Source organism: Chiroxiphia lanceolata, chromosome 6, assembly GCF_009829145.1.
Source record: "Chiroxiphia lanceolata isolate bChiLan1 chromosome 6, bChiLan1.pri, whole genome shotgun sequence".
Taxonomy (NCBI): Eukaryota; Metazoa; Chordata; class Aves; order Passeriformes; family Pipridae; genus Chiroxiphia; species Chiroxiphia lanceolata.
Window position 1 is genome coordinate 40,330,187 of NC_045642.1, and position 23,388 is coordinate 40,353,574.

General features: G+C 36.0%; 1 protein-coding gene across 1 annotated transcript in view; it reads left to right on the top strand.

The window, feature by feature from the left end:
- MIPOL1 (mirror-image polydactyly 1) overlaps window positions 1-23,388 on the top strand; it is a 185,917-nt gene that overhangs the window by 78,265 nt on the left and 84,264 nt on the right. The window contains 1 exon segment of the mRNA XM_032689903.1: window positions 10,966-11,073. Within this exon segment, the coding sequence (XP_032545794.1) occupies window positions 10,966-11,073 (108 nt within the window).

Consider the following 23,388-nt stretch of genomic DNA (forward strand, 5'->3'; position numbering starts at 1 on the left):
AAGAGAAGAATTCCTCTGAACACTTTGTTCCTAGATGTCTCATGAGATGACTTGTTCAATAGGTAAGATTTCCTTCCAAGTCATGTTGTAATCGCGATGAGGAATTTCATACCTCAGAGATTGTATTACAGATCCCAGCAATGTTAGGAAACAATAGTTTTCACTCTGTTTTGCCTGAAAGTGCTCTACTGGGTTATGTTCAGGACAGGAGTGAACACGAGGCCTCTCTGTGAATTTAACTCCTTCATCTTATGTAGCTTTAAGACAAAGTTTTCTTCTTTAATCTGCAGGGTTTTTTTCAGCTTCATTGCTTGGGGTCCCATTCACAATCAAAATTTTAGGATTTCAACTGTATCTCAGTCTGAAAAATGAGTCTTGAAAATCTCAATTTGAAAAGGAGAGCATCCAGTGCCAGTCTCCAAGAAGAAAAGCAAAATCATTGTTAATCCCTTGTGCTAAATAGTCACATCAGCCTGCTTTCTGCTGCAGAGATAGCCAGCAGCTGTGTCTCTCCTTACATATTCTCTTTATGTCATGTACAGTGTCTTCTATGGCATCCAGACTCTTCTCAGCAGTAGTTGTGCATTTTACCCATTTTGTTTGTGTTGGCAGGCAGACCCATCACTTTGCTTTTACAAGTTGTCATAACATTCTTCTATCTTTGTGTTTTTTTAATTTTTTTTCTCCTTAGGGTGTCCTACGCTCTGTACATGAGGGATGGAATTGCCAGGAGGAGAAGAACAGTGTTGGTAATTGCACATGTTAAAGGCAGCTGATTTTAGGTTTAAGCATTTCTGCTTTCCCGTAACATATCTGAAAGCTGTTAGGTGGCTTAATTCAAAGGTGCAGGGTCAGTCCACTTGAGAAGGGTGCATCTATTTGGGTAGCTTGTCACACTGATCTCTGTAAAACACCTCAGTGAAGCTAAAGCTAATTTTACAGAGGTAAAATCTTCAGATTGAACTACTTATTCCTGTACCAAAAATCATACAGATGTCTCTGTATTCTGAGCAATACATAATTTCTAGATATGTGGGTTTGTTTTAGTTTTGCAGAACTTTTGTTTACTTTTTTTAAATTTTTTGTGGGGTGCCTTTGTCTTCTATGCATGATTTATTTTACGCTTTTGCAAAGCTGATTTATTTCTTGATTTTTTAAAGATATTTTTATTCTACTTTTCAGTGCATATAAACAAATTGGAAAACATGTCTGAAATAGAATATGATATATTTGCTGTTACCTAGATCTCTGTATTGATGAGGCAAAAACTGATTTCACAATAATATTTGAAGATTTATGATTAGTTACTCCATTTTCACGCCTGTTCTCAGACTGTTAAAACACTGACATTAATATTGCTTTCAGATAGTTATGTTCTTTAGTATCAAAGTTTTCTAAAAATCCATGGAGAAAGAGCAAATACTACAGATTCAGATCATTTGTTCAAAAAGTGTTTCTTGTCCCTGACATATCTGCAGAGGTTTTTGCTTTTACCTATATGAAGGCTGTTTTAGTTTGTGATAATCTCTGGTTTAGAGTAGCTTTTGTTAGACATTAAAGAAGTTCTGTCTGGACATATTATACACAAGAAAAAATTGAAGAACTACCACTTAAGCAACTGATGGCTCAATTGAAAATACAAAATTTATAGGGATAAACAGATAGTGGGTACTACAAGGAACACCTGCAATCCCATGATTGCAATATCTGAATAAATAGATTTTTAAACTCTGGCATCTATATAGTGATCCATGATACTGTTTTCTTGAAAATGTGATGATATTTAAAGATGGACCAGAAGTGTTCCTGTCCTTTTGTGCAGTAAATGCCAACTTAATGTTTCAGCAATAGCCTTGTTTGCATATGGATTTTACAAAAATCCATTGAAGATTATTTGAAAACCAGCTCATTAGAATGACAGATTGCTTACCAAATTTTGTTTTCTTGTCAACTGATATTGGTTACATTCAATTAAACAAGGTTACACTTTCTAAAAACATACCTCTGTCAACAGCTGAGTGCCTTGCTTATATCTGCAAATCAGATTCCTAATTTCTAGTTCTTTTGGAAGATTAGGCTATGAATGGTTCTAAAATTTCTCCTTTTCATACACCTTTCCCATTTTCACTACCTCTGTTCCATTATATATATTGTTTGAGAACCAACACTGGGTATTATTCAGTGGGGGTGAGGGAAAAGCTTTAAACAAAAGCAATTGTCAGCTTTCTGTCATGGTGTGTTGTGTCAGATGTTTGACAAGCTGTCTCTTGGCCATAGGCCATCTGATTGTAGTGGAGCTGACTACTCTTCTGAGGAACCAGCAAAACATGTGGCCACAGGAAGAAAAAGCTCCATGTCATTTGGTCAAGTCAGTAAAGCAAAGGTTTTGGGTGTAGTAATCAAGTTCTGACGTGATCTTATCATTCGATTAAGATTCTTAAACTTTCTCTGCTAATTTTTCATCCTATAAAACAAGAAATTCCTATTTACTAAACTGATTTAAGTGTTGGAAAAAGTGATTAGTCAGTGTTTACCGGGAGTTATAAGTAAATATAAGAAGTTATTGAGAAGAATCACATAATAAGAGAGATAGGTATGGGAACAAGATGAAGCGAAAATGTAGGCAAAAATGAGATAGTGCAGTGGAGGCCAAGGCCAAGATGAGAACTGGGATGAGAGTATGTGTATGTTCATTTATTTTACCATGCAAAAACAGAAGGAAAGATGCTGCATTTGAAGGCAGGAGAGACTAAAGAAGTCGGAGAGGGAGGACTTATATTTCCTCCTTTCAGCAATGAAAGAGGATAAATAAATAAAAAATAAAATAGTTATTAAAAATATAGTTCATGGCATCTGAAATTTGTGTTCCTAGTCTATGTATTATTATATTTGCAGATCTTTATTCAATGACTTAGAATTTATCTAATAAAGACTTCCTTTTTCATTATTTTGTCATAATTTTAAAAAGAGAATCTTGACTCGAGTGCTTTTTCCATCTTATGGTAAAATTTTAATTAATATTTTCCATTTGCTGAATTATTTGGGAGTATTCGTAATTCCTTTAATTTTGCACACTGCAGTTCATTGTCTTGTGTGTTCTAAAACTCTGCAGTGGAGTGGTGTGTGAGCAGGCATACTACTTTTGTACTACTCATCTGCTTACATGCTTAGTGCTTAGTTTAGTATAATTATTTATTAGACTTATAGGCATGAAATTAAAATTAATTAATAATGTGACTTCCATGTAAAACAGAAGTCGCTTATTTATATATGACTGGCAATTACGAAAAAAACACTCCTAGGTTAGTTGAATGCATTTTTGCTTAATTTGAGACCCAGTACAGCCTCACTCCAGGTTACAGGGTTTAATTTTGATTAGAACAACTCAGAGGTGAGGTAAGTTTGTTAACTTACATGCAATGAATACGGGAAAATGTGAAGGTGACCCAGTTACGTGGCTTCAAGAGCTCTTGTGTTTGTTTGCTCCTGCAGATCAGGAATCTGCCAGCAGCCCTGTTAGCAGAGCTGTAGTCATCCAGTGGCACAGCCAGCACAGGAACCCTGCTTGAATGACCCGTGAATCACCTATAGCTCGAGAACTTCGCATTTTCTTTTTCTATTTCTTGCACATTTTTTATAATGAGTGTCATTGATTAGGAAAGTCTGTGTGTGCTGAACTCACTGAGAAGTAGATCAGGGTTGTCTTGGTCTTTGAAATATCGTCGCTGCAAGGAAATAAGAATATATAGAGAATGCAGTTGGGTGGCATTGTGGAATAGCTGCACATCTAAGGGTCATTAATATGAACCATATAAACAGCTAAACTTAGTATCTAATTTCTGAATGTCTTACTGTGCACTTACAGTTCCTCTAACCTAAGCTTGTTTTGCTGCATTGGAAGTGTTCAGAAATAGAGAGGGAAAGGAATGGTAGGAGGAAAATAAGTCATGCCTACCCATATTACTGCCTTAGTGCTACAGGTTGCAACTGGCTTATAGTGAAAAAGATAACAAAACTGTTTCATTTGTATTTCTTTTGTAGCTTTTTGAAGCAGGACACCATTGCACTGCTGAAAAAAAAGTATTTACATTTAAGTGTTTCTCTGACTAATAGAATATAAATTTTTAAAGATGCATATGTTTCTGAGGCCTAAGCGCTACAAAAACACTTCTCTTTCTTGAAATCCCAGTAGTTTTAAGCTGCTGGGCATTGTATAAATAATCATTTAAACACATTTGTTGATGGTTTGCCAAAACTTTGAAGAGAAATCATTTCTTTCAGAGTTTAGAAAGCCTTAATTCAAAATTATAATTTAATGGAAAAATGTTGCTAGTGATTATTATTAGAAACTCATTTATTTCTTTATTCTTTTAAAATTATTACTTAGAAGAAAAAGGACAACTTTTATTTATATAAATAAGTGCTTCCAAACATCTGCAGTTCAAAGTACATAATTCACAGTGACACCAAAGGTTGGTTTGTGTTTTGACTGGATGACTTTGGTATTATTTTTTTGTCTGCAAAGGAAAGAGTGTACAGCATCCAAGTGGCGCAAGACATTTACCTCTCCAGAAATTGTGATGAATTTGGGACAAGGGGCAGACTGTTCAAAAAAAAAAATATTGGGGGGGGGGGAGAGGAGGGGCTGTCAAAGTGAGAACACTTGCTTTCCATTTGGCATCTTTGAACTGGGAGCTAGTCTGAAGTACAAGTCATTATAAACAAAGTAAAAAAGGTGAATAAATAATAGGCTGAGAGAAGAATCAGTTGAATTGGTTTTGTTTGCTTCGCGTGGTTTTTTGTTGTAATCAGTTTTTTATTGTAATCATCTGTTTCAACAGATGATGACTTAAAATACATGTAAAAAGTAGCTTTGTTTCTTCATCTTTGTCATGTTTTGTGTCTAGATAATTATTTATACTTCAGTTATTTATTGTAGTGAATATGTGTTAACTGATTTCAAAATCTAGATACACTTTATCACTTCTGAAAGTATTATGCTGTATAGTAGTAGATCTCAGTATCCATAAACTCATCTTTCAGTGGTATTGATACGTTTTCCAACAAGATATGGTGTGTCATTTACTTTGCTGATGAGTATTTTGCTTAAAATGCATAAAGGAAGAATGCATGTTGGAAAATAATTCTGCCACTCAGATGGACTCCTCCTTTCCCAAGTTATTCAGTAGGAACTAGGTTATTTTTATTGCACACTACTTCAGTAAAGATCCCAGTTCAGCAAGGTCTTCACCCATAAAAGTCCACAGAATGTTGAAGTGAAGACATGATATGCAATGAAGTCATTATGCACTGGCTGACCCAGAGTAAGTGACTTAGCACTCACTGTTGATTATTTTGTGAATTGAATAAAAATATTACCTTAAGTTTAATTACAGAATTAAGCTATTTGTGGGAGGCTGTGGTAATCTATAAGATCTATTTTGAAACTACGGAGGCCACATAAGACTGACTGGATCAGACCAAAGATCGCCACCCTGACCTCACACACGCCAATACCTGGGCTTCAGGAACAGTACAGGAACAGGGCAAGCATATTGCAGTGCATCCACCCACGTACTGTCCCTTTTTTCAGCAAGTTCCTCAGTGGAGCCTTGTGTGTTTATGACAGTGCTGATTCTTAAGGTTGTAAGCATTGCAGGTTTTGATAAGGACTCTAGATAACAAATGTATTCTCATGAAGCACTATCTTTTTTATGTAATAATTGGATAATAATCAATAATTCAGAATTCAGGAAAGAACTTTGTGCAGAATTTTACCTCCTCTTACTACATTCATTTTATTAGACTTTGACCCTCATACCTGTAATACAGAGACAAATCAATTCCTTTTTTTCCCCTGGTATATAAATGGCATAATGTGTTGACTCTTTTTTCTCTAGCATATTGCCATAAGTTCAGGAGAGGTTAGTTTGGATTCCTTTTAATGAAAGGCAATGGAAAACATTAAATGCCATATAGTGATATTAAAAGCAAATATAGATGTAACAGGATTAATAGCCACCAGGACTGCATTTGTAGTAAGGAAATGTTATGGTTTTCTGTTATATTCAGCTTTAGCTGTTGCTTCCTGAGCCAGGGGAGTAACATAGTTCCCTGGGTCAAATCTGTGCTGAAATACCAAATGAGAAATTTCCTGACATGACCATCTAGTTCAGTGAGATGAGAGCTAGGACCCCGGTGTAGCAAAACATTTATGTCTCTTTCAAAGCCTGTTGGACCAGCCTAAGTAGTGCAGACTTAAACATGCTTCTTCATGAGGCCTCTAGGATAGATGTTGTCATCATACAAACAAACTACACAGGGACCAAATGGTTGGGGGTAGGAGTTGTTCTGCTTGATCTTAATGCTTTGCTGTATTCCGTCTTTGTCCCTACTACATTATTTCTCAATGGGTTGCAGATTTTTCTTACCTTTGTGTAATGTCTGTACCTTTCACTTTCAGAACACCTCACTGAAGAATCATGTTAAATATGATCAAAAATCTGTGTAGATGTGGCAGGCCCCATAACACCATGTTAACATGTTATAGGTACAAGTTGAAGAAAATGCTGGAAAGCTGACCGATGTTAAAGATGATTTATTTATACAAGTGCTAAAGTTATGTTGATATGTTAATGCAACCTCATTTTCTAGTAAAGGCCAACACTATTAAGTGGTTTTCTGCATTGATTTTTCTATCTTCTGAATACTTGATTCATTGTTAACCATCTTTACTCCTTTTATGTAACTGGAACTGGGGCTATCTTTTAACAGTCTCTTTCTGGGTGAGCCTCATTGGCTTTATTAGTGGATATCTCCTGCTGCACTTCTTGACCTCTTCATCAGTGTTCCCTTTAGCAGGTGCTCCTTTTTGCAATTCATCTGGATTTTCCCTGTGGCATTCCAATACTCCCACCTGGAAAGTTACTGAAAGGGGTCAGCACCCACTGCAGCTTGAACTGGTGCCTCTCACAAACATCCTTGTTCTGCTGAATCATGTTACCTGATGTTCATTAAAAAAAGACTTGCCAGTAGCCTAACAGTTTAAATTTTAGAATGGGAGGAAGAATAGACTTGCTGTCTGTCATCGTTTTCCTGCCTGAATCTCTTCTTAGCCTTTCGTACGTTACCTGCTTTACTTTTCATTTTGTGCCCTAGCTGCTTGTGCTGTATCCTGTGCTGGATACAGAGGTATTTGTTTCAAAAGACTGAATGTATTTAGAAAAGTTTCATGGTGGAAATACAGTTAAAGAGAAGACTGAGTGCCAGTTGTGGAGAATGGATGATGATGTAATGACAACTGTACAGTTGGGCAGTGATGGTTGCTCAAGGAACACTTGTTGGATAGGGTTAACGAGGTTCACTGTCTGTCAGGTACATTATCACCTGAGTCAGACTAGCTAAGGTAGGAGACTTTTTGAGGGAAATATACTAAGAGAAGAGAAAAATATGAGGATTCGAAGGAAGAGAGGAAACTTTTGTCATGCTTCAGAGGGGGTTTCTTTTGTGTCTTCAGTATTGCCTGTCTGCCTACCGACTCTGAATGCACACAGTAGACCATGCAATAAAGCCAATTCTTAGTGAGTTGTTTGTGTGAAACCTTTTAAAATTATACGTTACTATTTCCGAGACTTTAGTATCCTTTACTCAGCAAAGTCTTTAGTGTTCTGATCAAGGCATATTCTCTTTGACATGTGTCTACACTGCTCTCATCTACCTTGATGTGCTCAAAGTATGGAGGTAGAGAAGCAGTTTCTCAATTAACAGCCTGTGTTTCGTAAATTGTTGAACTCATGGAGCTTCAATTTAAGGGCACCATTAAAACTCAGATCTAGTGTTTAGATAGCTATAGGATATTTTTCTCTGACTTTAAGAGAATTGTGTTCAAAGTTTTCCCAAGTGTGAGTTTTCACATGTTGAGATACAGAATTTAGACATTCTTATTTTAGTATTTTAAATTAAACACTTCCTTTAGCTTTCAGCTTTCTTAAAGGATGCATCCAACATTTTCTTTTTGCCAGTACTGAGTTGGATGATGTCTTTTCTTCACTGTGCTCCAAAAAGTATTTTATATATGTTTTTAGAAGGAAATCCAGTTTCTTACTTGCAGCTGTTGGCATTTTAGAGCCCTGGAGTGAACCAATAAAAACACATGTTCTTTTAAAGAACATCTATTTTTACTGGACCTTGCTAACAACCAGTGACACAGAATTCAAAAAATGTTGGCTCAAATGAATAGAAGGGCTGCATTGTTTTAAATTTCTGTCTTAAAAATTTTCTTACAGCAATATTACCTAAAATTTATATGTTCTTATTCTTATGAATAGGAGTGCTTGCTTTTAGAATGCTATTTTAATGTTTTAAAACTAGGTCAGGTATCAAAGTCGTAAAGTATAAAATTTTACTAAGACATACACAATGTTGCTGTTTGAGAGTATTATTGCAATGCTTTCACAAACAGGATAATTGAAGATTTTACTCCCTAGACAGCCAAGAATAAACCAGAACATCTTCTTTAAATACATCGGTTTGAACACATTAAAACACTTAGGTGCAATGATGAAATTAGATCACCATTTCTTTCAATGATGCAGTATGCTGATTGAATATGCACAGTTTTTTTCAGATATCAACATTCTTAGTGGAAATGAAAGAGGAATTACAAAATGTTAGCAAATTTGATGTAAATGTAGTCATGTCAAGATTGACTTGATAAAGAGCCCCCTCCATTTTATGTTACTTGTGTTGCATCTTTACTGTACATACTCTGTGTTCTGCAAGATACTAGAGTCCCACAGCTGCTGTTATTTCACTATCCTGTCTTCACAGGAGAGAAGTGGAGAGCAGAATTAAGATTGCATCCATGCCTTTAGTTGTGCAATCAGCACTGTACACAAGATCTTTTTCTGTATGCTGTAGCTAGGTTTCGCTCTAAGCATATTTTCACCTATATTTTGGAATCAAGAGAATAGTGTGATTATAAATTCAAGTGTAAAGGTGAATTGAGATTTTAGTATTTTTAATAATATTTACTGTTGTCAAATTTGGGCATTCCAAAAGACTGTTTGAAGAGGATTGTTGATAAAGCAAAAAGTAAGTGGTCTGCTGATCCTGGATGATGTAACATATAGTGTAATAATGACACTGGTAGATTGATTTTTTTAATGGTGTTTAGATCATGTGTGCTAGAGAAAAAGAATCATAACCCAGGTTTAGTTCTTCAGTAGTTTTATTAGCATCTTCGTGTTTGTAAACACATAATTTTCATGCTGGATATGGAAGAAGAATTACAGCTGGGGTTCTGTAATTTCTGATTTTGTTGTGGGTGTAAAATAACATAGACATTAGGTATCTCACATATGTAAAAATGTATATAATCAAATGTATCTTAACATTTTTCTGTGTTTCGCTATCTATGGGAAAGTGTCTTTTCCTCTTTTTCTTGCAAACAAACCAATACTGTACATTAAGAATGTTTACAACACACACTGAGAGAATGCACTAGGCCAGAGAAATTCACTGCTTTTAAAATAGGTAGTGCTAATAGAAATAAGCTCAAATTTCTAACAGAAGTAATTAAATACAAAAACAGATATGTGAATTGAATTTTTAATAGTATTGTTGGACTTCTACAAATATTTAAAATTTATTCAAATATAGGAATGGATTATTCTGTTTTATATACTATGATGGATGCCTGATGAGTGATACATTGTTAAGGACTTATTTTGTGTTATTTTACTTGGACCTCAGTCTGTCAGCTTTCTGTTTCACGGATTTTCTTTTTTAGAGTTTACATGAGTCATGTGTCATTGTCCTATGTCCAGGTTGTATATGCGTTGTGTGTACATACATGATGGGAAGTTCAGTTCTGTGTTGTCGACAGTCATTGAGATAGCACAAGAGACTGACATTTGAAGCAGCATTGCCATTATATCCCAATTCTTATTCCTTTCTTACTAGTGTTTTCCGAAAGTATGTATCAAAATATTTTTATCAATTAGTTGTCTTTTGTTCCAACAGTCTATTAGCTTTGGGTTTTGGTGGTGATATCCAAGCTATCTGCTTGTAATATGCTGTTGTAAAATGCACCTTCTGGTACTGTGCTTTCCCCTGGTTGCTCACAGTTGCTCTCCTACATCTTCCTGGTATTTCATCTGTTTTGGTTTGGTTTTTTTTGTAAAACAGTTTTTTTCATAAGGCATTTAACTGTCCAGTAACATCTAACTACTCTTTCAAACCAAGATAAGTGGTCAAGACCTTTTATGGTTATCATAAGAAACAGAAATATAATTTGGCTCACAACTTGCAGATCTTTAAAACAGATGCTCAGGAGACAGCAGTAAGTATATATATACGTGCACAGAGTAGCAAGTGTTATGTATATGCATATACTAGCAAGTGTTAATTTTTTCTTTTTTTTGTAATTAAGTTAAATATTTAAAGAAAACAATCTTAAAACTTCTTTCAGCATGTGGCGTGTGTTGCAGAATTAGAGTAACCCCTTAGTGTAAAAAATGCAAGTATAAAAGTTACATGTATATATTCCAATAAAAGACTGGATCCTGGATTTGGAAGGAGGGTCTTCATTTGCTTTGTTTTCTAAAAGCATGCATTCTTACCTTTATATCCACTAAATACATAAAAGCCAAAATCTAGCCATATATTGGCATAACTAAGAGCAGAAATTCAACTCAACATTTCTAAGACTTTTTACAACATTCTGCAAAATGTCTTTATCTGATACTTGGCTTTTTTAGCATACTATTGGACCAGGAAGAAACTGAATAATGATTCACATTTTAAAAACATAGCTCTAGTACTGTCTGGGATTGTAACTTGCTTTTATCAGATGCTTTCACTTCTGCAGAAATGGTGATGGGGTGATTTACGTTAATTCTTTCGGCTTGTTGAAAAAAATATGCCCACACTCCTCTACTTAATGGGATTCTTTCCTCGTTGCAGTGCAAACGGCTGGAGCAGGAGCTTCATCATCTGAAAGAGCAGAACCAGACTTCAGCAAACAACACGAGACATCTGACTGCTGAAAACAATCAAGAACGTGCTCTGAAGGTAAATCTCCATTTCTTCTTGCAGGCAAATTAAGGTTGTAAGCCCCTGGTGCCAGCTTTCTGGGCTGCATATATCTGTTGTGTACATTTCGGCAGAAGTGAGCTATGGTGTTTGCCAACAACCCCTTCTTTAAACACAGATACAGCACCCTTCTGTTATGGTTTTATTTTATTTTGCATCTGAATGCAACAAGAAAAAAAATAACATGTCATCCAAATTATTAGACTGGTAATTAACAGTAAATTCTTGAGATCTGTCCTTGCAATATTGCGTTTTATAAGGTGAAGAAACTGCAACTGTTTGCCTCGTGGTACCTTTGCAAAACTAATATTTTAAAGCATGGCTGTTTGATCTGCTCCCGGCAGTGTGTGCTATATTAATAACATTGTTGACCGATACTACTAGTGACCACATAGTTGATACTACTATTTGCAAAAGGGTAGCTAGTTGGAACTGGGAGGAGGAATAATAAGTCTTGTCAATAAGAATAAAAATGAGCAGAGAGGCGGGAGAGGGTCAGAGAAAGGACAGTGTAAAGTGACAGGTTATTGCTGCTTTGAGAAAGGGAAATTGTAATGTCAGTGGAATTGATAGCTACATACCCAGCAATCTCACCGCTTAGCCAGAATAAGAGACTATGCCAGGTAAGATATGCAAGCGTTGTGCACACCTCTTCAACCCCTATATTCTTAAAAATCTTTATGGTAGTGGGAGATACAATATAAATACTGAAGTTACTCTGTTTATACTGTGTTGTCGTTTTAGAACTGTTTGATTTAGACAGTTAAGATCCAAAGATATCTCATTATGGACAGATTTTCCTCTACCTCCTTTTCCTATTTCTTGTATTTGGGAAACAGCGTTATTCATACAACAATTTGACTGAAGCAAAGTATAGGAATAAAGTAAATTCTTGTGTAGTTTGACATTTCTCAGTTAAAAAAAAAGTATAATGAATAAATGGACGAGGTTGAGTGCCACGCAATGCTGTATATTCCATGGGTTTATAATTGCTATCAGAATCCATGGTGAATATTATAAAATCAGATGTGCAATACAGAAAGCAGATTACTCAAAATAGAGGTCATAAACATTTAGGGCTGCTTCTGACTGCAATAAGAGTATTTTTTTTAATCTGGTATCACTGAAAAAGCTTGCCAAGCATGCTACTTATTAAATGTAGTGTTGTTTTTCATTAATTGCATGCTGACTTGGGTTTTTTGGGTGTCATTGAAAATATTACACACAGAGTCTTTCTGTTAGAAAAAAAATGTTTTATTTAAACTACACTTTTTACATTTAATATTACCTGACATAATGCTTACAGAATAATTATATTTTCAGAGCAAGAAATGACTTGATAGGTCAGAGTGTTACTAGGATTTCATTCTAAACCCGATATTGCTCTTCTAGCACCTAATCTTTAAAGAATTTCATTTCTGGCTGTCACAGGCATTTTTTTATTTTTCGAAGTTAGAGGTTAATTGGTCATAGTCTTTTAGGGATGAGAGTCTGGGGAGATAAAAAAAGGAATGCTTTTCAATTTTTGGTAAAGTTGAACCTTTTTTAATATTGTAGCTCCTTAGAGTTTATCTCAGTTTATCTTACTGTTGCCTACTGTGAGGACAGGTCCATTATAGTATTTTTTAGAAGGCTGTTGGGTCAAGTTGTGTTCTTGACCTTGAAAACTTTAAAATGCCCCAGTGAAATATTGATATACAGCATATGAGCCTTCATCCTAACCTAAGCAGTCATGTAAATGAAAAGCTTATCGCCCATTTTTAGTCTAGTACAGCCTGGGAAATAGACTATCTGGCAGGGATGAAAGTCATTGCAGTGACTCCCTTAGGAATTCGTTTTTCAGTGCTCTGGACCTGGCTGCAGATGGCTGCCATCAGCAACACAGCTCCCAGAGGAAGAAATATCCAACCAGGGCCCCCTGACAGGTCACACACTGCAGGGTCCTGGAACACAACTCCCCTGTGAAACCCTCTTGTTCTTAGCTGTTACCTCCTGCCTCTTGTATGCACTCAGTGGCTATTTTAAGTGCTACATGCAGAGCACATGTACAGACCCAAGCACCCCGTCCTGTCCCCTCTCCACCACCCTCTGGATATCTGACGGTTTTCAGAGAAATAGGACAGGCCATTTGTCTCTGTGATGCAGAGTAAATATCAACACAACTACTATTTTCTCCATGATACAGGGAACTACATTTATTTTAACCACCGCCACTGGCAAACTGGGAACTGTGCTATGTGTTATTAACCTGTTCAGCAGAAGGAGTCCAGGTATTTCTTCTGAGTCTATCCAGGACAGTTTCTGTCAAGAAAGTTTTTTCAAAAAAAAATCTTTAATTTTCCCTATTATCTTGAACTTAATTAACATTGTCTGATTCAGTTTGGCAGAAGGCGTATTCTAATGATGAGGAATTTGATCTGCTTTAGATTTTCTTCAGGGAGTAACAGAAGTGTAAACATCAGATATGATGCAGGGATATTTGCAATCTTAAATGGATAAAAATATAGTAATCAGGATCAGCTAGATAAGGGATGACATATAAATTTGTGATAAAAAATGAGATCATTACCTCTGTAGGACTCTGAAGTACACTTAACAACAAACCCAATGGCTATTATTTCTTTTTTACTTTTTAAGACCATCTAAAGACTCTGAGATTAGCTCAGTTGGTTAAAACTTGATGCTAGTAAGGCCAAGGTCATGGGTTCAATCCCCTGTATGGGTCTGTCACTTAAGAGTTCGACTCAGTGATCCTTGTGGGTCCCTTCAACTCAGAATATTCTATGATTCTGCATTCTCTCGTAATATTGAGTTGCTTGGAAGTAAAACAGCATAAGACCAATCCACAGGAAACCTATTTCATCCCACTGATGTAGGGTCTAATAGGTAAGATAAGGTGCAAACTTTCAGATTTGTTTTTAGATATATTAGCTCACAGGGCTACTGTCCCCTTCTTTGAGGCAGTAGCAGCCCGTAGTCAGGACTGAGGCAAAGCAGCAGGGAGACTGTGAGAGAGGTGTAGTGGCAGTAAACTGGCCAGATCCAGGTTCTGGAAATAACAGGGATGATGTAGCACTCCTTTTGCATACTTTTGTTTTACACTCCTAGATCCCATGTCGCAACCTGAGGATCATGTGACAAATAGAACATATGACACGTAAAGCATGCTGTGCACATTTTAATGTGCCATTTCATCTTTCTGTGCCATATAACATCTGCACATCTTTGTGTGCTGAAGATAGCTCTTCATAAATAACTCTGCATACATATTAGTAGTATGTGATTTAAAAATTTCCATATTTAATATTTATTGCGTAGAACATTCCTTACAGTGATGTGGCCCAGTCCAGCCCCACATGTGAAACTGGCACTCCTAATTTTATTATATTCTTACTGGTCACAGGGGATTGTATTAATTGACTGAAAAGGCCAATTTCAAATCTTCCCTCCAGGCAATGCCCACAACTGCACAGAGGTCATTCACAGAAGCATGTGGGCCCCTATTTCCATAGTTAAAGTAAAATAATCCTCTTCTTTGTGAAACCATTTTTAAAAATCTCTTATAATATTTCACATTGAATTATAGCTAAATCTTTTAGGGATAATTGCTTCCTAAGGGCCTATACATTTGCACTCTTAGTACATTTTCATAAAATAATGTCTGCAGAGTGCTTTGCAGTTCTAATGTGTCAGGGTCTATATGTAAGATTATTCATTTGTGCTTGGTCTTCATAATTAACATTTGGTCTCTACTGATTCTGATAAATGTATTCCCATAATACATAGAAATAGCTGATTCAATTAAACATAGAAAAGTTGAAAAATTGCTGGTTTTTCATTGGTATTCAAATATTGTCGTTGATCATTTTATTGTTGTTAGCTTTGTAACGTGTAATTTTGAAATTCAGAGTTTTAAGTAATATATTTTTTCTAAAGAAAAATAGGGATTTTACCAGTGTGCATATCCTCTTTACTGAGTTGAAGAAGCATAGGAAGTAAGTCTTGTGAAACAAATAACTTTATATGAAATTGTATAGAAAATGTTTAACAGGATTTGAATGAAATAGAGATGACTTTTTTTTTTCCACAAATCTGATCTGTTTTGTAATTTTTAATTAGGTGGCATATTCTTCTTAAAACAGCTACTAATCTAGTTTAAAGACCAGAGAGACATACTAATTGTACTTTGAAGGCAAACTCTTGAAATGGACAGGAGGGCTATTTCATGTTGTTATACAAATCAGGTGCCCTTTACTGACTAAATGAGATTACTCCATCCAATTATGATGTCATTAGAACTTGTAAACGTTATTAATCTCCTTCAGAGCTGTTAAGATGTTAATATTTTGTTATGATTGGCTTTTTTTGTGATTTCTGCCTATCTTTTTAGTTGCAGTTTCTTTTTTATCCTACATGCTTCCATAGTTTTATTAGGAATATAATAAATTTAGAGTCAAGAAAGTCACCTGAAGAACCTGTCAGAAGTTTGTCTACAGTAGTGTCATAAAGCAACTGTGGCTGATGTCACCTCCTTTCTGCTGACATATAAGAACTGGGTCAAGGGCAGGAAATCCACCATGCATAGCAGTCTGGTAGTTGTTCTGGTGATGATGCCTGTAAAAAAGCCACTGTAGAAGACTTAATTTAAGTATTCCCTGTTGCATGTCATAAACTGTATTAAGTTCTCTTCTGATTCCCAGAAATTCCCAGATTCTTAGAGTAGAAACCATTTTTCCATACCTATCTGACAACACCAACCACAAAAACAAATCCAGCTGACTAGTCACTGTGATCCAGGAAGGGCATGATCACAAAAGATTCTGATGTTATAAGAGCTCAACATTTTTTTCAAAAGCTTTAACATGAAGTATAAAATGTTTGCTACTGTTGAAAAGCATGGAGTATTAATGCTATTGAGACATACAATATTAACTATGAAAAAGGTCCTTTAAGATAATGTGGCCTTTATCTGCAAAAACTAATTCTAACAACATTTTTAGATTTAGCCCTTCAGAGCTGAAGTTTCAGAGCCTCATTTTAATGAGTCTAGAGGTGGTTTTTGTCTATAAAGCCTCTGATTTGTTTCCAACAGAGACACATGCTTTTGAGATGCCTCGTATTCCAAGGAAGCTTGACTGAATCAGTGCTGGGAAACCAAGAGACTCCAATCACATCTCTTCTATTCATATTCCAGCCCAACATATAGTTTTTACATTGTAATAGTTATTATTTGTACCTTTTCATATTAATTTTACATAAGGCAATAGAGATCAAGTTGATTGATTAGATGCTTAGAATGTAAGTTTTGAACACGTCAAGGCCCAGCCGCATCCAGAATATTACTCTGCCACCTTTGGCCATTGTCACTGTTGCAGTGTAGTTACTGCATTGCTGTGTGACTGATAGAAAACAACTGCTTCTTACCAGTATGTTATAGCTAACAGATGAATAGCTATGTTGTCCACTGGTGAAGTGGGTGTTGCATCTTTCTTCAGTTCCTAGGTACAAAGTAACTAGACACTGCAGAGAGTTTAAATTTGCTGTTGATCTACTTGTTGGTATGGTGTTATTATTTGGTAAAAGATGCTTTTTATTTAGAGTGGTTGGATTTTTATCGATGAAGCACCTCAGCAATATTCACGTTGGGCAATCCACCCATTTCTCTCATGTTTTGTTATGAATTCTGGCCAGTATGCATTGTTCCCTCTGTATCTAACAGAAATGCAGTGTGAAAGCTCAGCTCAAGAGCTCACTCTGTGGAGGTAAACCTAAAGCAGTCATGCTTTTCATCTTGGATATCATGAGCTGCTGTCTACAAAAAGGACTGCTGTCACATTTGCAAATGATTTTATAGGCATGTTTGAAGACCAGCTTCATATTGGAAACAGAAGGGGAGAAGTAGATTGGAGATCTGTCTCAGTGTGAGTAGATAGATAACTGTGCCCTTGCATTTACTTACGATCTGCATCTATTTTTCTGAAACTACAAGAGCATTTCAGGGGCAATGGGAATAGTTAACAACATTCTTGGAGATTATCTCTAGCAAATAATATGTTGTTACAGCTAATCCTGAAAGATTCATGCTATTCTTCCAATAACTTACTGGAGGATAAAGTAATACAGGATTTGTCAAAGTAAGCTGCAACTTCTAACTTTGTGCAGGAGCTGTTTCACTAGTTCAGTTTTTTCTCCTAAGAAGGTCTCCACTTCTCTTACTCAACTTTTAAAATCATTGTCCTGTTCAGGTTGTAAAAAGGCATAATGAATTCCTTTCACTCTCCAGTAGCTATCCTAACACAGTATGTACCCTCATTTAAATGCCTGGGCAATGTGAGAAGAAAATTTGCTGCCCTGTTAGTAAAATTTGTTATAAAGCACATGAGATCGCTATTAATTTTTAGAGTGGAAGTTTGCTGAAGTTTGTATGCTTGAATTGCTTTTAGTTACATAGTGGAAGTGAAAATAAAAGACCTGGTAAAACTTGGAGCATGCTGCTGACAATCTGGATGTGGATAAGAATGCACAAATATTTTTCTTCGGTTGCTGCTTCCTAGACACTTTATCAGACAGGGTAGATACAGTAGCAATCTTAATTGCATTGGATAGAGCCTTTACTTGTGCTGCACCCAGAAACACTTAATCACAAGGTCTTAAAGTGTGTTGCTGAGGTTAGACCCTAGTCTGTTTTGCTCTTATCCATACTAGAAACATGATTAGTCACTTTATGGCTTGGTGTTATTAAATAGTACCGTACATCCCAGAGGATATCAGTGTGAGCACTGTGCCATAAATAAACACTAAAATGAGGCCACAGAAATAATGCAGAAATAATTCTGTCCATGTTTCACTTGCATAATAATTTTCTACATTCTTTTCCTTTAACTTACAGTGTCTTCAAAAGCTATTGCTACAGACTCCAACAGGCCACACAGTTATCTGCATTTCTGGAGAGGAAAAAAACTTGTATAATGCTACAGTTTGACAGAAAGTTGTTCCATGACATTCTTAGTGATGGTTTCCTCCCATCTGGTAATTAATGTTTTAGCACTGATAGACATTTGTATTCATTGACCAAAAATATCTTCATTTGTAATGGGAGTTGAACATTAGAATGATTGCTTAAATGTGCCATAAGCAAATAATACAATGTTTTCCCCGATGGAAAACATGGGAAAAAGTTATGAAACACTTACCCTTGACTGATAGTGAAGTTTCCCAGAGTGCCTTCAGAAACACAGGCTTCCAGAATGCGATAAATCCGATTTATATCTACCTGGGCATTGAAGAGAAATTATGTTTGGTAATATTAGTACTTGCATGATTTTCAGTGATCAGCTTGTGATGACATTAAGTGGCTGTGTGGATAGACAGCAGGGACATTTGTGCTGCTCTTGGTTCACTGAGGCATCTCTGTGGGCCAGAATTTTGAATGTGTCCAAGTCTTGGGTTGTTCTCAAATTGAAGGAAACAAATAGACATTCCCAAGTCTCATCTGTGCTTTCTTGGTTGCACTGGCCATGCCACCTTCCTGTATCTTTAAGGCTGTCCTTTCACTGACTGCATTGTCTGGCACTTTAGCTCTCTGTGTACAGTGTGCTCTGCACAGCAGCTACTTAGGGTTTCTTGGGTCTGTTCAAATGAAAGAAGACCAGTGGTGTTTCTTACATGACCTCAAGTCTTTCCGAGTTATTTCAAAGCAAAGTAGTATATGAATAAAACTGAACAACATTTGTCCTGAAAATGATCTTGAGAGGAGTTGTATCTGTATGATTAATTATGCTTGTCTAGAGCACTGTATCTTTTTAGCATGCTTCATAGTGCCATAAACAGCTGCACGGGAATGGCACTGCATGTGTCTTGATAGATCAAACAAGCAACGTTCTTAGCTCAAAGAGTTGGTTCACCTTGCCTGAGGATTATAAGTCTTGCTTCTTTCCTGTTAGCAGATGCTGAACATCTCTTAACCAAAGGAGATGTATTTATTGAATTTTGATTCAGTTCTAAGCATTAAGGAATTCATTACTCATTCACACTTAGTGTTTGATGTTAGTTTCATCTGTTCCACTAAAAATTCCATGGGGGTCTGTTGCTTTTTATTTGACAACCTTCAAATCTCTCTTGGCACCAGATTACTCTTGACTATCTTAAACATCAATTGTTTGTATATACTGTGGACATTCAAACCTTTTGGCAGAGTCTTTTATGTTTTGGTTTACATTTTGGAGGTGGAAATTGTCGCCCCATGAGGTCAATCAGTGTTACTGCTTCTGCTTAGTAGAAGTATTATTTCTGATTAATGCAGCGGGTTCTTGGAATGTAACATTTTGGTTTCAGGTGATTCTAAATCTGAACTATCATATTCACTGTCTGTTAGACTGCCTCCAGTTCCTCACTTTTGGTATGCAAAGAATCATCTCTTTCATGGTAATAGGTTTCTGTGACCATGAACTTCCTGTCATCAAGAACCTTGTTTTTCATTTAACCGTTCTGTAATTGTGTATATTACTTAACATTTTAGAATAGTTTTGCACTTTACACACCTGTTTTTCCTTCTAACAGAATAGATCCCATTTTGTATGATTGATAGATTTGATATCTGTCTGTTTGACTTTAAGGAAGTTCCTTCCTTGCTAAGTGATGCTGCCTCTTGGCCCTACTGTTTCAAGGATGGTTACGTTTCAATGTTCTGTAGCATTTTTAGGGTTTTTTCTTAAACTCTGTTAAAGGACCTCAAAACTGGAACAGTTTGTGGGCCTGGGGCGGATCTTAGATATATGTATTCTGGAAATATATATTCTGAAATAAATAAATGTTATGAAGTTGTAGAAGATTAAACAAACTACACTGGCATCCTGTGGCCAACTAGAAAGCTGTCTGCTACTACTCTTTCAATCCTTATTTTCACAGAGGTGGCAGCCATGCATTAAACTAATGATAAAAAATTGGTGTATTCTAGAATACACTGAAATGCATCAGTATCTTGTAAATTAGAATCAGAGAATCTGATATGTAAGCAACATATACTGTAGGAACTACAGTCATGTTAGGAAAGCTGCTTAAATGTGTTCAAAAAATGTGCAGATGTGGTGCTTAGAGTCGTGGTTTGCTGGTGGACTTAGCAGTGCTGGGTTAATTGTTGGACTTAATCTTAAACATCTTTCCCAACCTTAAAGATTCTATGATGATTCTATGATTATATGGAAAGGTGAGTTGTTCTTATAAAAACAAAAACTCTAATTATTAGCTTTGTTGCCATCTCCAATGGTATAGTTTGTCACCCCAGTCCTGAGTTCATTTTTCCTTTCTTCTGCCCAATAGCATGTCAGTAGTGGTACCCCTATGAGCCTTTGTAACTTCTGAGGAGGTATCATGTTGCTGCACTTCAAGCAGCTATAAAAAAAATTCTTTTGCTTTCCCACTAGTATGGACCTTCATTTCAGGATTACGTGGATCAGGAATGAAGGCCATATGTTAATCTAATTGTAAAGCAGTCATGAAGCCTAATGTATTGGAATTACTGTAAGAAAACTAGGACTCACTCCTTCACTTGCCACTTTCTGATACTATAAAACACATTTTCAAACTTAATTGAGACATTCTAAATCTGAAGCCATTTTGTATATAAAATAGTAACTGTTTTCTGCAACGTTTAAAGGCACCCTTAGCATCACTTTCTATTAACATCATCCCTAATCTCCACTGGCATAGTTTTCAAAATATCTATTGGCAGTGTGGCATAATAAAACAAAGAAAGTACCAAAATATTTAACTAAATTAAGTATTTTCCATTCTTGGAGATATTAAATTACATTAAATGTATTATGCTGGAGACAAGATACCGGATTTAACGAATGAAGAGGAAGAATGTCATCGTTATGTATTATTTTTTATTTTATAAATCTTCTTTCTTTCTCCATATGAGATATTCATGCATGCAGAAAGAAAGTGTGGTAAATCTTAATTTTCAGTAATTTTATCAGTGTTATACTGTACAATCTTCATTTTTTTATACTGCACAGAAAGATGATCCTCTTTTGTTTGAACCACAACTGTAAACAAAATCTTGAGCCTGGATGCACGATGACATGCAAGTTATTTGCCCTTCAATATAACATATAAAAGGTAGTAACCTAAGCTCTTGTGCAAAAGGCAAGCTGCAGGGTCATTAAATCGCAAAGGTCTTGCTCAGACTCATCCATGACCTCTTTATTTGAAACACTTCTCAGAATTGATAGAATCTGCTTTAGATGTTGGGTAGAGGAAACCAGAGATAGGATAAAGGATCTATATAAATGTTTCAGAATTTTAGGTATTTACTAAAAAGGAATATTCGGCCTTTGTATGTTTAAGTTTATCCAAATATCTGTTCAGAATGGGAGGACCCTTTCCTAAGAAGTAATCATATCAAGTTTGGTTCAGAGTAGAAGGGGGATGGTAAGAAGACACTGAAACATTACCTCTTAGTATGGTTGCAAAGCTGCAGACTGGCCTTGATTCAACATCCTCAAGATGCTACGTTTTCTTTATCCTTTTGCTACAATCTGCAAGTCTCTCCTATTCTGTTCCTAGGTGAGCAACTTTAGGTTTTAGAATGAATTGAAATCAAAAGAGTTCATGTCTGAAAAGTGCAGCTTGGTGCTTAGCCATCATTTAATCAGAGGAGTCAGGAGTCATTTTACCTGTCTTGTTTAATTCTCACCTATGTATTTGGTCTGATGCACAGCACATTTTTGATGTTAGGGCACTTGTACTACGAGATCACTGAGAGGCTTTTGAAAATCCCTTCTCCCTGTAAATCAGAGCAAAATTTTGATTTTACTTCCATGTGTGTGGCCATACAGAGGTGTAATGGAAAAAAAGACTTTGCTGTTCCCACATTCAGGTGGCAAAGGGGAAGAGAGGGACTCCTTGAGTGCAGTAGGTATGCATTTCTTCCTTGGCTGTATGCAGGTCATTAAGAGAATGCTTGAAGAGTTAAAGTAAAGAATAGATGAGGATTTATTTTTAGCTTTTTTTTTCTTCTATGAAAGCTGCCTTTATGAAGTAAAATCTTCCTCACCTGTTTTCTCATGAGATTATGGACGGACAGCTGGACTTTGGCTTTTCTCTAGGAGTCAGCTTTTTAAAAAAGGCTGTGCAGGCACTCTAGTGTACCACCTATTCAGAAAGTATATTAATATTACTTTAACTGATTAACACAGGCACAGATAGAATTGGACATATGATTTATGTTTTTTATTATTTGAAGTCTTGAAAGGTATAAAGCAAGCTTCACATCAGCAGAAGTGTATCAATGTGTTAGGATTTCAACTCAACGTATATCGGGTTTATCTTCGTATTTAGAAACACTGCATGAACAACTCTGTCATGTAGCTGAACCAAGATTGCTCATTACACTTGCAGAAAAAAGGAATTTTACCTGAAAGTACTCAAAGAACCTCTGATTTCTCCAGCAAAAGGCATTTGCAATTAAAACTTCAAATTTTTTATGCCCCCAAAATCCAGTCATCTCTGTTGTTACTTCCAAAATTAAGCCTCTCTTAGTGGTAAGGTAAATATATCTTACAAAGAAAAAGCAATAGAAAGGTGACATGAGAAAAAAGCTGTCTTTAAACTTTGGGTAGGAAACTGAAGTAACAAATGTGATTGTATAATAGTAAATAAGTGTAAATCACATGGCTTGGACATGGTATTAACGTATATTGGTGACTGTATTAAGCTGCTAAGCAGCCAAATTTGCAATTTAAAATAAAATCAAAGACCAAAATGTCATTTTGTAGTTAGATTCAATATATAAAGAAACCTTCAGGGGCTTCTTTTTCTGAGCTGTGTTGATTGATACTGGATTTTCCACCTTCAGAATTGATTCTCCACTGAAAAATAGATGTCATCTTTCACAGTTTTACTAGATGTATTTAGATTCCATACAGTTTCATAAATTCCCCGTTTCCTTGTGGATCGCAATCAAGATGATTATTTCAATGCTAGCTTGTTTATTAAAGAAATACCTGCTATGCTGGAGCAGTTATCAAGATGGTGGTGATGGTGTGACTAGCACGTAGAGTTCATTCTTTACAAATACTTTGACCACACATTTTGAAAATTGTTTTGTTTTTAAAAAATCAATATCATTTAAGCTATTTTTTTTCACATTAGAAACATCATTTGGACCACGTTTTCAAAAACTGAGGCTGATCTTGCAGATTAGGCAAGATTCTGTGCACATACCCATATGTGGCAGTGACTGCTGGAGAGTAGTCCTGCTGTCAGTGAGTTATTGCTATAGCATCTAAA